Source organism: Mobula hypostoma, chromosome 25 (genome assembly GCF_963921235.1).
Source record: "Mobula hypostoma chromosome 25, sMobHyp1.1, whole genome shotgun sequence".
Lineage (NCBI taxonomy): Eukaryota > Metazoa > Chordata > Chondrichthyes > Myliobatiformes > Myliobatidae > Mobula > Mobula hypostoma.
The window spans coordinates 45,024,853-45,045,344 of record NC_086121.1 but is presented as its reverse complement, the minus strand read 5'-3'; the positions used below and the strand labels follow the sequence as shown (position 1 = coordinate 45,045,344).

General features: G+C 43.1%; 1 protein-coding gene across 4 annotated transcripts in view; it reads left to right on the top strand.

Moving 5' to 3' along the window:
- The window catches only part of hspg2 (heparan sulfate proteoglycan 2), a 546,546-nt gene that overhangs the window by 369,673 nt on the left and 156,381 nt on the right, over window positions 1-20,492 (top strand). For all 4 annotated transcript variants that reach the window (XM_063033469.1, XM_063033470.1, XM_063033468.1 and 1 more), the window contains 3 exons: window positions 4,721-4,834; window positions 7,929-8,081; window positions 16,323-16,468. In XM_063033469.1, coding sequence (XP_062889539.1) covers window positions 4,721-4,834; window positions 7,929-8,081; window positions 16,323-16,468 — 413 coding nt within the window. The remainder of the gene's footprint in view (window positions 1-4,720; window positions 4,835-7,928; window positions 8,082-16,322; window positions 16,469-20,492) is intronic.

Sequence of the window (20,492 nt, the reverse complement as noted above, 5' to 3'; positions counted from 1 at the left end):
GGGTAATAACTGTTCTTGAACCTGGTGGTGTGAGTCCTGAGGCACCTGTACCTTCTACCTGATGGCAGCAGTGAGAAAATAGCATGGTCTGGGTGGTGCTGATTTTAGACAATGGATGCTGCTTTTCTACAGCAACGTTTCATGTAGATGTGCCCAATGGTTGGAAAGGTTTTACGCATGATCTACTGGGCCAAATCCACTACCAAGTCCACTATCTTTTGTCGGATTTTCTGCTCAAAGACATTAGTGTTCCCATACCAGGCCATAATGCAGCCAGTCAGCACGCTTTACACCACACATCTATAGAAGTTTGCCAAGGTTTTTGATAACATGCTGAATCTTCACACACTCCTGAGGAAGCAGAGGTGCTGTCATGCTTTCTTCGCAAAAATATCTATCTATCTATTTATTTATTGTCTGGGACAGGTCCTCTTGAGATAGTGACACCCAGGAATTTAAGTAACTGACCATCTCCACCCCTGATCCTCGGATGATTATAGGCTCATGAACCTTGTTTCCCTCTCCTGAAGTCTACAATCAGTTCCTTGGTCTTATTGACATTGAGTGAGAGGTTGTTGTTGCTACAGCACTCAGCCAAATTTTCAATCTCCCTGTATGCTGATTCATCACCCCCTTTGATACAGCCCACAACAGTGGTAATGTCAGCAAATTTGTATATGGTGTTGGAGCTGTACTTAGCCACACAGTCATAGGTGTAAAGCGAGTAGATCAGGGGGCTAAGTAAACATCCCTGCAGTGTGCCTATGCTGATGGAGATTGTGGAGGAGACGTTTTTGCCAATCCGAACTGACTTGGGTCTGCAAGTGAGGAAATCCAGAATGCAGTTGCACAAGGGGGTGTTGAGGTCCAGGTCTTAGAGTTTACTGTTAGCTTTTAGGGGATGATGGTGTTAAATACCAGGCTGTAATTTATAAAGAGCATCCTGGTGTATGCACCTTTGCTGTTCAGGTGTTCCAGAGTTGTGCAAAGAACCAACAAGATAGCACCTGCTGCAGACCTTTTGCTTGGGTCGGCAAATTGGAGCGAATCCAAGTCACCATTCAGACTGGAGCTGATAGGCTTCAACACCAGCCTCTCAAAACACTTCATCACTGTGGATGTAAGTGCCACTGGGCGATAGTCATTTAGACAACTTACCATGCTCTTCTTGGGCACTGGTACGATTGAAGCCTGCTTGAAGCGGGTGGGTATCACACACTGCCGGAGCGAGAGGTTGAAGATATCCCTGAATACACCAGCCAGTTGGTGGGCACCGGTCTTCAGTACTCAGCCGGGTACTTCATCTGGACAGGATGCTTACCTTGGATTCACTCTCTTGAAGGCAGCCCACACGCCAGCGTAAGATACTGAGACCAAAGGATCATCAGGAGGGATGGGGCTGTGCGATGGTTCCTCCCTGATCTGGTGATCAAAGCGAGCATAGAAAGCATTGAGCTCTTCTGGAAGTGAAGCTCTGCTGTCCCCTATTTCGCAATATTTAGCACAGATGAGTTCTTGAACATGGCCCAGTCCGCTCTCTCAAAGCAATCCTGTAACCATTCATCAGCCTCTGCAACCATCTCTTGGTTGTTTTGATCTCTGGAGCCTTGCTCTTCAGGCTTTGTATGCAGGGAGTAAGAGTACAGCCAAATGATCCGACTTGCCAAAATGCAGACTTGGAAAGCAATGATAGGCATTCCTATCGCAGTGTACCAGTGGTATAGTGTGCTGGAATCTCTGGTGCAACAGGCTACATGCTGGTGAATATTGGGCAGGGTTTTCTTCAAACAGGCCTGGTTAAAGTCGCCAACTATAATTTGAAATGCGTCAGAATGACCTGAAAATCATTGAGGTAATTTTCGTAGTCTGCTGTTATGAGAAAATTTAGATGCTGCAGACTGCATTGAAAGTAGTTCAAAAGGAATATATTTAAGAGGAAAACTGGTAAAATTTCCTGCAGACGACAGAGAATCGCCAGTGTACTCTGGCCCCATCTTCTCCTAAGTCAAGGGTCTGGATGTATTCAGCATGTCCTCGTACTCTGGAACAAACTGGATTGACAAAAATGGAAATCCCAGTTCCAAAGATACTTGTTGGAATTGAGAGAAGATCAACTCTTGGAAGTCTGTGGCCATTACATTGACTAAGTAACTGATATGATCTGCATGTGCAGCTAGGAACCCAAGTTATAAAAATATTGGCAAATTAATTTATTCTTGTCACATGTACCGAGGTGCAGTGAGAAACTTTGTTTTGCATGCCATCCATACAGATCATTTCATCACATTAGTGCATTGCGGAAGTAGTACAAGGGGAAAGCAATGGCAGAATGCAGAATAGAGTGTTACAGTTGAAGAGAAAGTGCAGTGCAGGCAGGCAATAAGGTGCAAAGTCATGATGGCATAGATTGTAACATAAAGAGTCTGGATTATTGTACTGGGGACCTTTCAGTGGTCTTCTAACAGCACAGTGGAAGCTGTCTTTGAGCCTGGTGGTAGGTGCTCTCATGCTTTTGCATCTTCTACCTGACTGGTTATGATCAGACAAGGGTGTGTGAATATTTGATTAGGGATCAATCATTGAGTTGCATAGGGACAGCGTCTTACAGAAGATGGTGAATCGCCGGGTTTCTCTGTCTGAGAGGGTTGCAGATACTGGATCGTTTTAACAAGGGGATAGGTCAATTTTTGACGGGTCAGAGACGTAACAAAGTAGCACAGAGAAGATGAGGCCTGTGGAGATCAGTCATGATCATGTGGATTCGTGGGCCAGTTTTGAAGGACTTCAGCTCTTTTTCTTTGTTATTTTGGCCCTCAGAAAACAGTCTAGGTTGAAATTCTTTCTGCAACTGTGTGTTAAATTGTTGAGTGAACCAAATTCAGTAAACTGAGTGAATTATTCAACCCAGTTCAAATGATTTCAAGTTAGTTGAACAACCATGAAAATGCACTTAATTGGGTATCACCATGACTCCATCCTCAGATGGAGAATTTTAAACCAATAATGAGAGGAGTAATTTAGCCAGATTCACTGCTAACTGCTACAAGTAATTTAGAGAAACGGGACATTCTGGTTGGACCCCTGGATGATGGGAAGTTCTGTGGATACCTGGGTGGCAGGAAGTTCAGTTTGGATGTCTGGATGTTGGGAAGGTTGGAGGTAGAACAATTGGTGTTACATTTTCTGTGGTTGCATGGAAAGATGCCATAAAACAGAATGATTCGTGTGAATGCTGAAAGGGGAAGAGAAGATCTAACTATTGGTGAGTAAGAGAAGTTACTAAGGATGATCAATTGTATTTGGAGGCTGGCGCCATAGAAGCTGAAGACTGAAGTCTTTCCACTAATCCAGGAGGAGAGGGATGTAAGAGCAGAAGTGCAGAAAATGGAATAAAAATAGTCAAGTGACCTATCAACTATGGGTGAAGAGAAGCCATGGTATAGGTGGAGCAGGTGGAAGGAAGATGTATCAGAGACCACTTTGTGGAAATTGTTATCACTGGAGCAAATGTGACAGTGATTGAGAGTTGAGGTGCCAACAGATGTCTGTAAACCTACACGGATGTGTGTCGCCAGCCTACCCTGGTGATGGACACGTCCGGAAAGGGAAAAGACAGAAACGGACCTTGTGACAAAATGGTGGAAATTGGCAAGACCATTAATGAAATTAAGTTCTGAGGGCAGGTTGTAGAACCAACATAGTACCAGAGAGAAAGAAGACCCCGGAAGGACTTGAAATGTAAATTATCCCTTTGCCTCCACAGACGCTGTCTGACACGATGAGTTCCGCCAGCATTTTTTTTATGCGCCAAATTCCAACAACTGCATTGTTTGTGAAATAAATTTTTTTAATATATACCCAATAAAGCAAAGCTTGAGCTCACATGAGCTCCCAGAACTACTCCTCTCATCTGGAGGTTAAGAAAATGTTTCATGTGAGGGGGATATGGTGAAGAGGAACTGACTGTGCCTGTACTTATGGAAGAAACAGTGCCCTCAGAATGTCCTGATATGGGTTAAAGATGTAGGGGATTGTACGTCCATGGTAAGCGTTCGCTGGTGAGGTCTTGGGAAATCGAACGGACAGAAAGGCCTCAGACAAAGTTCTGAACAAGTGAGAAAGGATGGAGTCACAGCAGTCTCAGCTCTTATGAAGTTATGAACATATCTGTTAGTACAAAATTATTAGCAGAGAATAATTGCGCAGTTTTAAAATGTTAATCTATTGATATGCCTCCTAAGTTTCTTTGTATAAAAATGAAGATAAGAGGTTCAGGTCGAGGACCTCACTGGCCATCACCTCTGTCTAACTGGTACAAATGTTGGTATGTTGTGGCCCCAGTGTGAGAAAGTCCAGTGTTTGCAGTTGTACTGTGCTGATTGATTCTGCTAAAGGGAGGAATCCAGCAACTGCTGGTTTCCTCTAGCACTTGGTGTGTTTTGCTCAACATTTCCAGCATCTACAGAATCTCCTGTGTTTGTGCCATGTTTTCGACCAGTCTCCCATCAAACTCTTTATTTTTATTGTTAGAAGAATGTTAGAGTCATAGAGATATAGAATCATGTTACTTGCTCAATTAACAGATCTTCCTAATTCCTCAGCCATTGTCTCCTGTAGACATTCAAGTGACAGAGAAAAACAAAACAATCAAATGTCCTCGGAAAAAATATTGCTATTAAAATACTTATGTAGAATAAAATTGTGTTTTACCTTGCCTTAGCAACAGCACCTGTAGCCACCATCGAACCTACCATCCTTAGAGTTAAACAGGGACAAACTGCTGAATTCCGATGCACTGCAACTGGGAATCCTCCTCCCACCTTGGAATGGTTCGGTATGTTATTACGTCATTATTTTGATCTTTCCAAACAGTGAAGTTAGCGATGAAAGCATTTCACATCTTTAATTAAGCCTTTCTTATAATCACATATTGTACCAGTCAGAGTAGTTTTGTAGTAGTTATCTTTTCTATGTATCAAATTAGATTGGACTCTGAACTTCTGCCACTGCACCAGGAATTTTTAGGCTTCTTTGTTTTTCTGGTGACCCAGCTATCTGAAAAAAAAGAACCATATAACCAAGTTTTGTGAACCTGGTTTTCTGAATTACTTACTCGTAAAATGTGGTCTGATCGTCATCTGATTGTGATCTTCACAATAATAAACACAATCTGCCTAAACTAATAACACACAAACAATTGTACTACTTCTCGTCAATAATGAGTACACCATTTAAACTATCTGTCTCAGTTCAAAAAGTTATGTGAACCTCTGCAGTAGTGCCTTGTACAAAATCTATTTGGAGTCAGATGTTCCAATCAATGAGATGAGATTGGAGGTGTTGGTTGTAGAGGTGCCCTGCCCTATAAAAAGACACAAAAAATCAGGTTACTGACAGAGCCTGCTATTCTCAAGAAAGACCTGTTTATGTGCACCATGCCTCGATCAAAAAAACTTTCAGAGGACCTTAGAAGAAGAATTGTAGAGATGCATGAAGCTGGAAAAGGCTACAAAAGCATTTCTAAAAACCTGAATGATTATCAGTCCACAGTAAGAGAAATTGTCTACAAATGCAAGAAATTCAGTACTGTTGCTACTCTTCCTAGGAGTGGGTGTCCTGCAAAGATTACACCAAGAGCACAATGTGCAGTGCTGAACGGGGTGAAAAAGAACCCAAAGCTAACAACAAAAGAACTTGCTTAAGTTATCTGTACATGTGTCCGCTATCAGAAAAACACTGAACACTGAATGGTGTTCATGGAAGGACACCATAGAAGAAACCACTGCCCTTCAAAAAAAAAACATTGTTGCACATCTCAAGTTTGCAAAAAGGCCACCTGGATGTTCCACAATGCTTCTGGTACGATGTTCTGTTGTAGATGAGACAAAAGTTGAACTTTTTGGCAGAACTGCGCACCGCTCTGTTTGGAGGAAAAGGGCACTGCACATCCTAACTGTGAGGCATTGTAGGAGGAGCATCATGGTTTGGGGCTGCTTTGCCGTCTCAGGGGCTGGACGGCTTGCAACCATTGAGGGAACAAATTCAAAATTGTTTCGAGGCTTTTTACAGGAGAATATCAGGGTAGCAGTCCATCACCTGAAACTTGGATGATGTAACAAAACAATGATCCGAAACAGTAAGTCAACAACAGAATGGTTTAAAAAGAAGAAAGTTCATGTTTTGGAATGGCCAAGTCAGGGTCCAGACCTTAACCCAATTGAGTTGCTGAAGAAGGCTGTTCATGCAAGGTATCCCATAAATATTGATGAACTGAAACGGTTTTGTATGGAGGAATGGTCTAACATTCATCCTTGCCACTGTGCAAGTCTGATCAGCAGCTACAGGGAACGTTCAGTGGAGGTTATCGCTGCTAAAGGAGGTTCTACCAGTTATTAAATAGAAGGGTTCAAATACTTTCTCCAGCCAGGACTATGAATGGTTAAACATTGTGTTCAATAAAGATACAAAAAGTATAATTGTTTATGTGTGAATACTTTAGGCAGATTGTGTTTATTATTGTGACTTACAAAATGTGGTCTGATCTTCATCTGAGCAATTAATACAGAAAATCAGATAATTGCAAACAGTTCACAAACTTTTTCTGCAATGGTATGTTTGAGCAGGAAGCTAGTGTACAAGAGAATCTCCTAATCTTACTCTCAACCTAGGCTGCCCAGTTCATGGTAAGAATATGCAGCACATTGTCACGTAGATTGCTTATCTTTATTTAGCTAAAATTGGGCCATTCATAAAGTATTTTAAAATACGTTTGTCCCTCCATACCAGAGACCATTCACTAAAACAGTCCCTTATTGAAAGAAAAAAAATCAAACAGTAAGTTCACTCGTCTCGTTAACACTAAAAGATTTCAGACGGTTTCATGTTCGCAGACTAAGTACAATTTACAATGCATGCTGAATGTTAGCAAATCAACCACACAGCTCACATTCAAATGTCCCACATGCTATTGACTTGGGTAATGCACAAGTCCTTACATGTTTCGGAATTTAGAGTGAAGAGTTCAAGGATTCCTAAATTAACACATACAGGAACCTGTACAACTATGTCCAAGGAATTCATGCGAATCCAAACACTAGTCTTAGACACTTGGACCGCTCCCAGCTGGCGGAGTATTTGACTTATTTGAAAACCAAATTTTGGAAGTATAATGTTGTTACAGAAGATACACCTTTGGTTTTAAATGCTGCAACAGTCAAATGTAACACTAGTAACACTCTTTAACACTAGTTCTGTCAAGGCAGAAAATAAGTTGCAAATTATCCAGCATTCAAGCTTTTGAAGTATGCTTTTTAAAATCCTGAATTATATGCTGGCATTAGTTTTGCAAGAGCTGCTGATTTGTGCAAGCTGGTGTTCAATCACAGTGAAGGCAAAGGTTACTTTTTGTCTCAGAAATGGGAAATAATCTTTGTTGTTAAACCCTATTTCCACATTCAGAATTGCATAATTATACCTTCACTGCGTGAGGGAATGAAGGTGTAGTCATTCTGTGATAGGTAGTAATGGCAGAAATATACAGTCATCTTAATCTGCTTCTGTATAGAAGTTTAAATAATCTCCCGGAGTGACCAGTAAAATAAATTAGTTCATAAAATGATGATATCAGCAGGACAGCTCGTGGAACTCCGCTTTCCAGCTCTAGGGACCCAGGTTCAATTCTGACCTCTGCATGAAATGTGAAATGTTTTTTTTTCTCTGGGTGCTCCCAACAATGTTGCTGATTGTTGGGTGCATTGGCCACTGTAAATGGTGGCTGTTAGGTGAATTGGGAAGACGTATAAAGAGAGTAGGTTACAGGGAAAATGTGGGGGAATCGGATTTGTCTAAGAGCCGGCACGACTCCCTTCTATGTTGGAAGAAACTCTGGAATGTGGATATTATGATAATTGGGTGTTTCTATCTTCCAGGAGGTCAAGGTAATATTATTTCACCAAATGCAGTAATTCAGGGTGGACTCCTCCGTATCGTCGCTACAGAGCATTCCGATGAAGCAGAGTATTCTTGCAAAGCATCAAACAGTGCTGGACACCACATCGCCACAACAATTCTCTATGTGCAAAGTAAGAATCAAGTTAAATTTCCACAGGGCAGTATCGTAGACCCAACTTCACCTGCTCTATCAATAACCTTCAAAGTCAGATGAGGTTTATTAACACTGACATTGTATCACAAAGTTGGTTGATTTGTTTTTTTATTTGGCAGCAGAACAGTGCAAAAGAGGAATAATGGGGTAGTGTTCATGGGTTCGTAGACTGTTCAGAAATCTGATGTCAGAAGGGAAAACGGCTGCTGCAAAGGCATTGTGTGAGGGTCTTCAGCCCAATAAGGCCAACTTATTGAGGCAGCGTCTTTGCAGATGCCCTTGATGGTGGCAATGCTGTTCCCATGATGGGGCGGGCTGATATACTGCCCCTGCAGCCTCTTTCAGTCCTCTGCATTGAAGGCTCCATACCAGGCAGTGATGCAACCAGTCAGAATGCTCCCTACCGTACATCTGTAGAAATTGGCTAGAGTCTTTGGTTACATACCAAATCTCCTGAATCTTCTGATGAAGTAGAGCTGCCTTTGTGATTGCATCAGTGTGTCGCGCACAGGAAGGATCCTCCAAGATTTTGACACGAAGTTTCTTGCCCTTTCCACTGCTGACCCCTCAATGAGGTCTGTGTTTCCAGAACCCAAACAGCAAAGCAGTCCTTGATGCATGTCGAAAATTCTAAACAGGGTTCATTCTTGTGCTGGGGGACAGTAAGAAATATTGTTGACACATGATACTAACACCTTCTATTATTAACTTATCTTTACCTACTACTGCCAAGCAATGTCTGTCTCCAACATGTGAAAGTGTCCTTGGTTCTCAGTTTTATTGATATCATCAGATCTCTAACATCAACTGACCAGGAACTTAACTGACCAGTCATGTGAATACCATGGCAACAGGAGCAAATTGGAAACTGGATGTCAACACCCCCATCCCCCCTGTCTGTGTGACTCAGTCCCTTGAGTTCCCAAAGATTATTCCCCGTGTTGTAACCTTTTACAAAGCAGAAGTTAGGGAGGTAATAAAATATTCTCCACTTAACCTGGATGAATGCACTTCCAAACAAATTCAAATGCTTGGTGGTCTCCGAGACTATTCTGCCTGTATCATTAGCTCCCTACCCACACTCCTGAATGTTTATTTTCTCTACCACAACTGCAACAAAAGAAATGGTTTTGAAGTCCATCAGGGGCAAGGTCTAGAGCATCAAACAAATGCAACTGAAAGGGGGTGAATGAAGATACATTTGTAATAAAGGCCCAAACAGAAGGGGACACAGATTCGAAGTGCTGATGGAGGTTACAAAAATGAGGTTCAAGTCCAGAATGGAAGTCAAGCATGGAGATAAGATTTTAAGTTCCCTGCCCCCACCGCTTTATTTTATTTTAACTTCCCTGGCCCCCACTGCTTTATTTTCACCATGGATGTCCAGTCCCTATATACTTCCATCCCCCATCAGGAAGGTCTCAAAGCTCTCCGCTTCTTTTTGGAATCCAGACCTAATCAGTTCCCCTCTACCACCACTCTGCTCTGTCCAGCGGAATTAGTCCTTACTCTTAATAATTTCTCCTTTGGCTCCTCCCACTTCCTCCAAACTAAAGGTGCAGCTACGGGCACCCGCATTGGTCCGAGCTATGTCTGCCTTTTTGTTGGCTTTGTGGAACAATCTATGTTCCGAACCTATTCTGGTATCTGTCCCCCACTTTTCCTTCGCTACATCGATGACTGCATTGGCGCTGCTTCCTGCACGCATGCTGAACTCGTTGACTTTATTAACTTTGCCTCCAACTTTCACCCTGCCCTCAAGTTTACCTGGTTCATTTCCGACACCTCCCTCCCCTTTCTAGATCTTTCTGTCTCTATCTCTGGAGACAGCTTATCTACTGATGTCTACTATAAGCGTACTGACTCTCACAGCTACCTGAACTATTCCTCTTCCCACCCTGTCTCTTGCAAAAATGCCAACCCCTTCTCGCAATTCCTCCGTCTCCGCCGCATCTGCTCTCAGGATGAGGCTTTTTATTCCAGGATGAGGGAGATGTCCTCCTTTTTCAAAGAAAGGGGCTTCCCTTCCTCCACCATCAACTCTGCTCTCAAACGCATCTCCCCCATTTCACACACATCTGCTCTCACTCCATCCTCCCGCCACCCCACTAAGAATAGGGTTCCCCTTGTCCTCACCTACCACCCCACCAGCCTCCGAGTCCAACATATAATTCTCCTTAACTCCCGCCACCTCCAGTGGGATCCCACCACTAAGCACATCTTTCCCTTTCCCCCTCTCTCTGCTTTCCGCAGAGATCCCTCCCTACGCAACTCCCTTGTCCATTCGTCCCCCCCATCCCTCCCCACTGATCTCCCTCCTGGCACTTATCCTTGTAAGCGGAACAAGTGCTACACATGCCCTTACACTTCCTCCCTCACCACCATTCAGGGCCCCAGACAGTCCTTCCAGGAGAGGCGACACTTCACCTGTGAGTCGGCTGGGGTGATATACTGCGTCCGGTGCTCCCGATGTAGCCTTCTATATATAGGCGAGACCCGACGCAGACTAGGAGATCGTTTTGCTGAACACCTACGCTCTGTCCACCAGAGAAAGCAGGATCTCCCAGTGGCCACATATTTTAATTCCACATCGCATTCCTATTCTGATATGTCTATCCACGGCCTCCTCTACTGTAAAGATGAAGCCACACTCAGGTTAGAGGAACAACACCTTATATTCCCTCTAGGTAGCCTCCAACCTAGAATCATGAACATTGATTTCTCTAACTTCCGCTAATGCCCCACCTCCCCTCGTACCCCATCGGTTATTTATATACACACATTCTTTCTCTCACTCTCCTTTTTCTCCCTCTGTCCCTCTGACTATACCCCTTGCCCATCCTCTGGGTTCCCCCCCCCCTTTCCTTCTCCCTGGGCTTCCTGTCCCATGATCCTCTCATATCCCTTTTGCCAGTCAACTGTCCAGCTCTTGGCTCCATCCCTCCCCTCCTGTCTTCTCCTATCATTTTGGATCTCTCCCTCCCCCTCCCACTTTCAAATCTCTTACTAACTCTTCCTTCAGTTCATCCTGACGAAGGGTCTCGGCCTGAAACGTCGACTGTACCTCTTCTTAGAGATGCTGCCTGGCCTGCTGTGTTCACCAGCAACTTTGATGTGTGTTGCATGGAGATAAGAATTGTGGGGTGCTGCTGTCAGATTGCTTGTGTAGATGTGCAAGCAAGGAGGTGAAAGGCAAACAGGATTTGGGTCATAGTTCCAGTTAGGTTTGATGAGTAGGAGAAATTAGGGAGGCTGAGTGTGTTTTCCTTGAAGTGAGGAAGGTTAGGAGGCAACATCACTGAGGTGTATCAAATTACAAGAAGTGGAGAAAGGGCAGACTGCAGATAACTTTGACCCATTTTAGAAATAGATAAAACCAGAGGGCTTAGGTTAAGTGAGTGACACGAGATCTGAAGAGGATCTTTTAGAGGCTATTGAGTATCTGGAATATTCTGCCTGAGAGAATGGTGACACTGACAGCAGTTAGGAGGCTGAGCACTTGAATTTCCTCGGGATAGTAGGCTAATAGGATTAAAATGGATGGGTGCCCACTGATAGATGTGTTGGGATGAATGGTCTGCCTCCAAGCTGTCTGAATCTATGGTGCAAATTGGACTGCAGCAGGCAACATGTAGAAATTTGTTTCAACAAACCAAACCTCGGTCAGATATGGAAAAGTGGTTTACAGGGAGAGTTCAATGCACTTCAAATCAGTAAATTAAAATTCTAGCATAAATTTAACATGTAAAGCATTGAATAAAGACAATAATTATTGAATGAGTACAATATTTTAAAATATGATCATTATCAGTGCCATTCTATGGGGTGATGAGCAGTGCTCACTGGATCTGTGGATAACATGTGCATGGGCATCATATCTCCACTGTTTAGAAGGTCTCATCACATTTGCAGAAACATTCTTGTGTAATCAGGCAGAGCCACGCTACAGGAATGGGGATTAAATGTCTCCCTTCGATTGATGAGGTCTGTCAGGCCCATTGTTAAAGGACTATGTCGTGTTGATCTTGTAGACTGATTGGCATAATGTGATCAAATTAAGAAACCAAAGTGGTCTGCCTTCCTCCTCCTTGACAGTTGGCACAGGCCCAGCTTTGGCAGTATTGAGTGGTTAGGAGATTGCAACAACCTATTCTTTAAAAAATCACAAGCTGCCAGTCAGTTGAAATGTTAATGCACCATCGGGAATGCCTCTTGCTGTCACTGTAATACTCAGCATTTGTAATATTTTCTCAGTCAGTCTAAGCCGGACATTAATTCTCTGTAATGTGCTGTCAAGCTGATGTCGTGAGCTGCGTATGACATCTGCCTTTTAATAAAACATCTAATAAAGGAACTTGATCCCCCACTCGGATCCAGAACATGCCAGAGTCAGTCTGCTATTCAACACTGGTTAAAATTTACAAATCTAGTGGCAACTGTTTACTTTGCAAATAACTTCCACCTTTCTTCAACCTTGTCTCCCAGCCTAAATTTTCATTCCCTCCGCCAGTGTTGTAGTGTGTCTCTGCATCTATAAAATGCACTGCAGAATCAGAATCAGGTTTATTATCACCGGCAAGTGACATGAAATTTGCTAACTTAGCAGCAGCAATTCAATACAATACATAATATAGAAAAAAACAAAATAAAATCAAAACAATAAATAAATAAATTACAGTATACAACAGGAATTCTGCAGATGCTGGAAATTCAAGCAACACACATCAAAGTTGCTGGTGAATGCAGTAGGCCAGCCAGCATCTCTAGGAAGAGGTACAGTCGACGTTTCAGGCCGAGACCCTTCGTCAGGACTAATTACAGTATATGTATATTGAATAGATTAAAAATCGTGCAAAAAACCCAGAAATAATGTATATTAAATAAGTGAGGTAGTGTCCAAGGGTGCGATGTTCATTTAGGAATTGGATGGCAGAGAGGAAGAAGCTGTTCCTGAATCGCTGAGTGTGTGCCTTCAGCTTCTGTATCTCCTACCTGATGGTAACACTGAGAAAAGGGCATACCCTGGGTGCTGGAGGTCCTTTCTGAGACACCGCTTCTTGAAGATGTCCTGGGTACTTTGTGGGCTAGTACCCAAGATGGAGCTGACTAAATTTACAACCCTCTGCAGCTTCTTTCAGTCCTGTGCAGTAGTTATCCCTCCACTCAATACCAGTCAGTGATGCAGCCTGTCAGAATGCTCTCCACAGTGCAACTGTAGAAGATGTTGAGTGTATTTGTTGACATGCCAAATCCCTTCGAACTCCTAATGAAGTATAGCCAACTGTCTTGCCTTCTTTATAACTGCTTTGATGTGTTGGGACCAGGTTAGACCCTTAGAGATCTTGGCACCCAGGAACTTGAAACTGCTCACTCTCCACTTCTGATCCCTCTGTGAGGATTGGTATGTGTTCCTTCATCTTACCCTTCCTGAAGTCCACAATCAGCTCGTTTATCTTACTGACGTTGAGTGCCAGGTTGTTGCTGTGGCACCACTCCACTAATTGGCATATCTCACTCCTGTACACCCTCTCGTCACCACCTGAGATTCTACCAACAATGGTTGTATCGTCAGCAAATTTATAGATGGTATTTGAGCTATGCCTAGCCACACAGTCATGTGTATATAGAGAGTAGAGCAGTGGGCTAAGCACACATGCTTGATGTGCACCAGTGTTGATTGTCAGCGAGGAGGAGATATTATCACTAATCCGCACAGATTGTGGTCTTCCAGTTGGGAAGTTGAGGACCAATTGCAGAGGGAGGTACAGATGGCCAGGTTCTGCAACTTCTCAGTCAGGATTGTGGGAGTAATGATGTCAAATGCTGAGCTATAGTCGATGAACGGCATCCTGGCTGTGTGAAGAGCTATTGAGATTGCATCTGCCATTGACCTATTGTGGCAATAGGCAAATTGCAATGGGTTCAGGTCCTTGCTGAGGCAGGAGTTCAGTCTAGTTATGACCAACCTCTTAAAGCATTTCATCACTGTAGATGTGAGTGCCATTGGGCTGTAGTCATTAAGGCAGCTCACATTGCAGTGCTGTTATATTCTGGTAGACTGACTTCTACCTTGCAGTGGCCAGAAAACAGTTCTCAGATACTTCCTTTTACCAAACCCTGGACTATGACTCCACTGACAACTGGCGGCCATCATCCCCCACATTGTCACAGATTTCATGGTCTCAAGAGGTCTCCCCTCCACAGCCTCCAACCTGACAGTGCCTCGACCCTGTACTTCCTGCTTCTATTTGTAATCAGCATCTACCAACAAGACTGTCCTGGTAGACCCATTTCTGCTTATTCTTGTCTTACTCTTGTTCCACTGAACTCGTATTCTCATGCCTTGACTCCTTCCTGTCTCCCTTTGTCCATTCCCTTCCTGCCTACATCATGGACAACTGCCTGCTGTCCATCGTTTCGACAACTTCTGATTTCCCCCCCACTTCCTCACCATCAGAATAAAAGCCAGAATGTATACACTTCCATTCCCCAGCAGAAAGGACTTAAAATCCTCTGCTTCTTTCTCCACCAGAGCTCCATTTAGTTCACCTTCACCGTCACTTTCATCCCCTGACAGGCTTGTTCTTACCTTAAATAGCTTCCCTTCTGGCTCCAATCATTTCCTTCAAATCAAACATGGACCCCAGCTATGCCTTATCTTTTCATTGTCCACATGCAGCAATTCTTTTTCCAAACTTTCTCCTGAGATCAACATTCTGTCAATCAAAGATGACTAATTCTGAAATGGATATAGTGAACCGAGTTTTCTAACAAAGGAGAATTTAATACTGAGGTTGCAGCGTGCCCAGAGAGAAGATGAGGTGTTGTATTTCAAGTGTGCATTGGGCCTCAGTGTAACCACGTGTGGAAGGACCATTTGGTGGGTTACTTGATGCAGGAAAGAGGAATAAACTAAAGCAATCAAAACCAGTGTTGGACTATCAAAGCAATAGTGACCCTGCAGTAGCATCCTTTAAGATATTGATTGTAGATGACACTGAATTAGCAAGGATGATTATTATTGAGGAACATTGAAGTGTAGGAAAATTGGACATAATTGTGGGAGGCATGAAAGCGTAGGTGTTCGCATAACGCTGTTCCAGCACCAGTGACCAGGCTCCATTCCACCAGCCTCTCTAAGAGTTTGAATGTTCTCCCCATGACCACATGGGTTTCCTCCAGATGCTCCAGAATCCTCCCACATTCCGGAGATGTACATGTTAGAGAGTTACAGTGACTGAACACATGGGTGTAACAGGGTAGCAGGAGCTCATTTGGCCACAATGGCCTGTTGGCATACTGTATCTCTAAATAAAAAATAATTGGCAAATTAATTTCGCTGTGCACTGTGAAGTGTAAGATTTCAGTGAGAAATATAACGCTACAAATTACTTGGAACTAGGAATCGAATAATCTCATGAGATAGAAGAGCAAAAACTTTAGGCAGCAAAGATGCAAATCATGAAAAGTGGTGACAGCTGCTTAATAAGAGCATCAGTTCATTGAGGTATAAAAACAGTGAGATTTATGTTGACGGGAGAATTGAAAAGTAGAGGGGTTTTGCTTAGCTTGTGTCAGACCTTGGTTCGATCTCGACTATTGTGCATACATTTCTGGTCGGCACATTGTAAAAAGTACACTGAAGTACAATGAAGACTTGCAGCAATGTATCAAGAGGTTTTACCTATTCTGAAAGAGTGAAGGTTAGGCTCATCCTTGAAGGATATTTGTGGCCTTATTAAAGGCATGAGATGTTTGTCATGGGGAGACAGTGTTTTCGCTTATGAGGGTGAGGAAAGCAGGAGTCTTGCAGTACGTGAAGCTAAAAAAAGATAAGGACTTTGGGAGAAATATTTTTACCCAAAAACTTGGGATTTATGGTATTTTGTACCACAAGGAGGGTTAATGTGAGAAGTTGGGAGATATTTAAGGTAGCCAGAAAAAAAACATGAGCGAGAGAAGGGACAGAGTGTTATGAGTGTAGGATGAGGAAGTTTAGAGGGAGACTTGTGGAACATAAATACCAGTCTGGGCATACCTGCTTCTGTTCTGCATGTTCAGTGTAATTCTATGCTGTAAGGGTGTTGAAAAGTTAGATAAACTAAATTAGGTGCTGCATCTGCTGCCATTCTAATGTGGCTAACCTCTTGAGGAATATTTTGCTCACCCTTATCTATGCTTTTTGATCTAGTTTAAGAGAGCTGTGTCCTATTTATAGGTGTTGGTAACGTGCCTCAGGTACAAGTCAGTCCCCAGCGGGTCGAGGTCCCGGAGGGTGATACAGTAAGGTTGTACTGTCGAGCAGGAGGACATCCTTCACCAACACTCACATGGAAGAAACATGGAGGAGAACTACCACCCCAGGTACCAATGACATTAACTCAAAAATCTTGTTTAATCACGTGAAAACAAATGATTCAATATCTTTGTTTAGTTTAAAGCAATTTTAATTATCTTTTATTAAGAGCACAGTTAATTTCTCATGAGGAAGAAAGATTTTCCTCTAATGCACAAGTTTGATGCCTTCCCACTCATTCCATTGAACCTTCTGATCCACCACCTCCAATATTTAATCATTGACGAAGTTCAACCAAGACAGCTTACACATTGCTCTAGTAATTTGTCGATTGGTGCGTGAACAATATCACAGTCAATGAAGTGAAAAATGATTTCTTGTACCAAAGGTTGTGGAGTGTGATATATCAGTGTTTACATTTCCATAAATTCAGAAACAAGTTTGTAAAAAGATAGCCTTTTTAATATTGTTTTTGCAATACAATTTAATTTTTACTTACTTTTGCTTTGGTCGATAGTTATAGTTAATAGATCTTTGATATTTTCAGTTTTGAAACATGCCATTGAAACTTCCAAATGTGGCACTAGTTAATCAACAACTTGCTGTTTAGTTTATACTTCTGATTCACCTACCATGTGTGACTGTCTCTGGCTGGGATTCTTTTGGTTGTCCATTTCTTGCATCCTGAGAACTCAGTTGAGTGTTGATCCAGAGCAGTATAAAGGGCACTGTGTTTTGGTTCTGCACACAAGAAAGTAATCCACGGTCAATTTCCAAGCTGAGCAGTTTCATAATAAGCAATATCATGGAAGTAATTATGTTTACAATGCACTCTTTGCGATTTAAAGGGGAGAACTTCTTGTGGGGCGGCTGTAAGTATTCCTCCTTTGGCAACTGAATAAAGTTTGAAGATGACATGCGTATCTTGTATTTTACAGTTGCATAATGTTTCTTTTATATTTAAATGCAGTGTGCTAATCCTTAGGAAGAGATTCCTAAAGAATTATATTCAGTTTGTCACACAGCAAAGTGTCCATGAATGTTTCATTTGTTACAGCTAATAAAAAAGTAGTCCTTGATGGTTTCAATATACTTAAAAGACATTATAAATGGGTATGAATCAATGAGCGGATTCTCAGATCAGGCATTCTATCCAGCGAGGCCAGCTCTGGAAATGGAGGTGCATTGTCAATGACTTTCTGCCCATTAACAAGATAATGTACTCCTGAAGAATCATTCATGTGATTCTCAGAGGAGCTGCCAGGGTGGATACTGAGTGAATATTTTACCTGCTGGATGAGTCTGGAATTGAGGGGCTTAGTTTCAGATGAGAGGTTCCCCATTTCAGACTGAGGAGGAGTTCTTTCTCTCAGAGTATGAATCTTTGAGCTCCTTGTTCCAGAGAAGTGTGAGGGTGAATTTATTGTTTATGTTCAAGATGCAAGGTAACAGACTTTAAATGGCAGGGGAGTTGAGGAGTGAGCAGGAAAGTGATGCTGAGGCCAAGGTTAGATCAGCTTTGGTGGTCCCTGAACTGTGGAGCAAACTCTGTCTGCTCCAGTTCCCATTTCATACGTTCTTAAAGCAAGTTTCGTTTTGCTCAGCTCCCTTTGTTTTGTATCACAGAATGAATCCTTGTTAGGCACCTCCATGTCTTGATAGCAACAGGAAGGCACACAGGACCTAGCCAGCTCTCTAGAAGACCATTAGACATAGGAGCAGAATTAGGCCATTCAGCCCATCGAGTCTGCTCTGCATTCCATCATGGCTGATTTAATATCCTTCCCAACCCCATTCTCCTGCCTTGTCCCTTAACCTTTGATGCTCTGATCAATCAAGAACCTATCAACCTCCATCTTAAATTAACTTGGCCCGCACAGCCATCTGAGGTAATGAATTCCACAGATTCATGACCCTCTGGCTAAGGAAGTATTTCCTCATTTCTGTTCTGAAAGGATGTCAATCAGTTTCAAGGTTGTGCCCTCTGGGTGGCCTAGATTCCCCCACTATAGGAAACACCCTCTCCACATCCACTCTATCTAGTCCTTCCAATTTTTGATGGGTTTCAATGAGATCTCACCCCCGCCCCATTCTAAACACCAGTGAGTACAGGCCTAGAGCCATCAAATATTCCTTATATGTTAAGCCCTTCTTAGATAAAGGGCCCAGAAATGCTCACAGTGCCTTATAAAGCCTGGGCATTACATCCTTGCTCTAATATTCTAGTCCTCTCGAAATGAATGCTAACATTGCACTTGCTTTCCTTTTCGTACGACCACAACCACCTGCTCCCATGGCTTCACGAGATACCGATTAGAGGATCAAAGCAGGTGCTACACCTTGCCCAAGGATGTCCTGCAGGCTCGCAGAGGGAAGGAGCGCCTTAAACCTCCTTTGGTAGAGTCGTATCTCCCATCCCGTATCATTCACTTTTCCAGTTTTTCTGCAATCCTACAGGAACATAGCCAGATGGCAGATGACCGTAATCTGAACTACCTCCACCATCAGCAAATAGTCACAGGACCCTTGACCAGCTAGCAAGCAGACAAAGGAGTCCAGCCCGGTCTCAATCGAAGGCCGTATTCTCCCCAGTGTCCTGTCCACTGCTGAGTGTTCCAGCTCAGACAGTTCACTGCAGCCAGGGACTGGACCTGGAGTCTTTTCTTTCCAGTATTAAACTACATGGTATTTTGTCTCTCTGAGAACCGGGCTCGTAACATGCAGGCTGATGAATGATTTCTTTCAGAGGTAAGGGTAGGCTTTGCACATATGATGTGACCTTGCAAGCCTGACCACCTTGTACACTCACTCAGCAACTGCTGTTCCCTGTCTTCTGCTGCTGATCAAGTCAAAGTTTAAGGAGGTAATTGTGGGTCTGAACTGTGATTCCTGCCATGATGCGAAGATAATGGATCATTTGGAAAAGAAGACTGGAATGTGGCTTTTACAAATCTGTACAAGGGTATGCGAGGACCTAGCATGGGTACTGTGGATCAGATGTCTGAGTTGCCAGTGTTAAGGTCCCTCAGCAACGTGGCCTGAATAGTTCCATAATCTATCATCTTCGGTGACCTGTTGCATCTGATCTGAGTTTGCTGTTTGCACTTGTGTTTTCCTCTCCTCTCCTCTCTGTCCAGGCTGTCTCCTTATTTGGTTTCCTTCCACTGGAAAGTGGTTACAGTGCTGAGAACTTGGAGAGGCACATCCAAGAGCTGCAGGTCGCTGCCCGGGTCTGGGCACCAGAATTTGCTCAGCAATTACTAACCCACTGCTTTCAGAGCATTCCACTCCAGCCTGATGTGAGCTTTTCTAGAGCAGTGCAGATGTGAGTTGCCATATCCAGAGCAGCACTGAAGGCAGCAAGGGTCTGGGGTGATGGCAGATGCAGGTTACCAGGCCCATGTACTGGAAAACCTAGCCCATGCACAGTGGGCCCAGGTATTGCATTTGGTTTGTGATTCTACCAGGATACAGTGAAAGCTTGTCTTGTATACTGTTCATACAGATACAGTGATTCATTACACAGTACATTGAAGTAGAACAAGGTGAAACAATAACGATGCACCATAAAGTGAAAGTTACGGAGGAAATGCAGTACAGATAACCAAAGGAAGGTAGATATGAGGCCAATGGTCCATTCTATTGTACAAGAGGTCTATTCAAAAGTTTGATAAAATCTGCAGTTGCAGTGTCATAGGTGGCAGCTGACTCCTTAAACATGCACCGGTCTGTCGACTTAAAGCAGTCGCATAGACACTCTTCTGCCTCCTCAGAGAGCACAGTAGGACTTTCTGTACTGGATTCTCCCATTTCAGCTTCAGTTTGTATGCAGGAAGTCTTGGTAGTCTGATAGAATAGAATTAATTGTCTTGGTAGTCTGATAGGGTAGAATTAATTGTTTGACCGCGTAAATACTACAATAGATTAAGCATTATCCTATTTTCTGACATGTATCCCTGCTAGCTCACACTTTCATTCCCTTCTAATTTTTAACAAATTTAAAATAATTCTCATTCTTAACTGGGCATCTGCTGGGCTTGTTTCCAACTTGTGTGGAATTGTGTTGGGGGGACAAAATGTGGAACCCAGCCA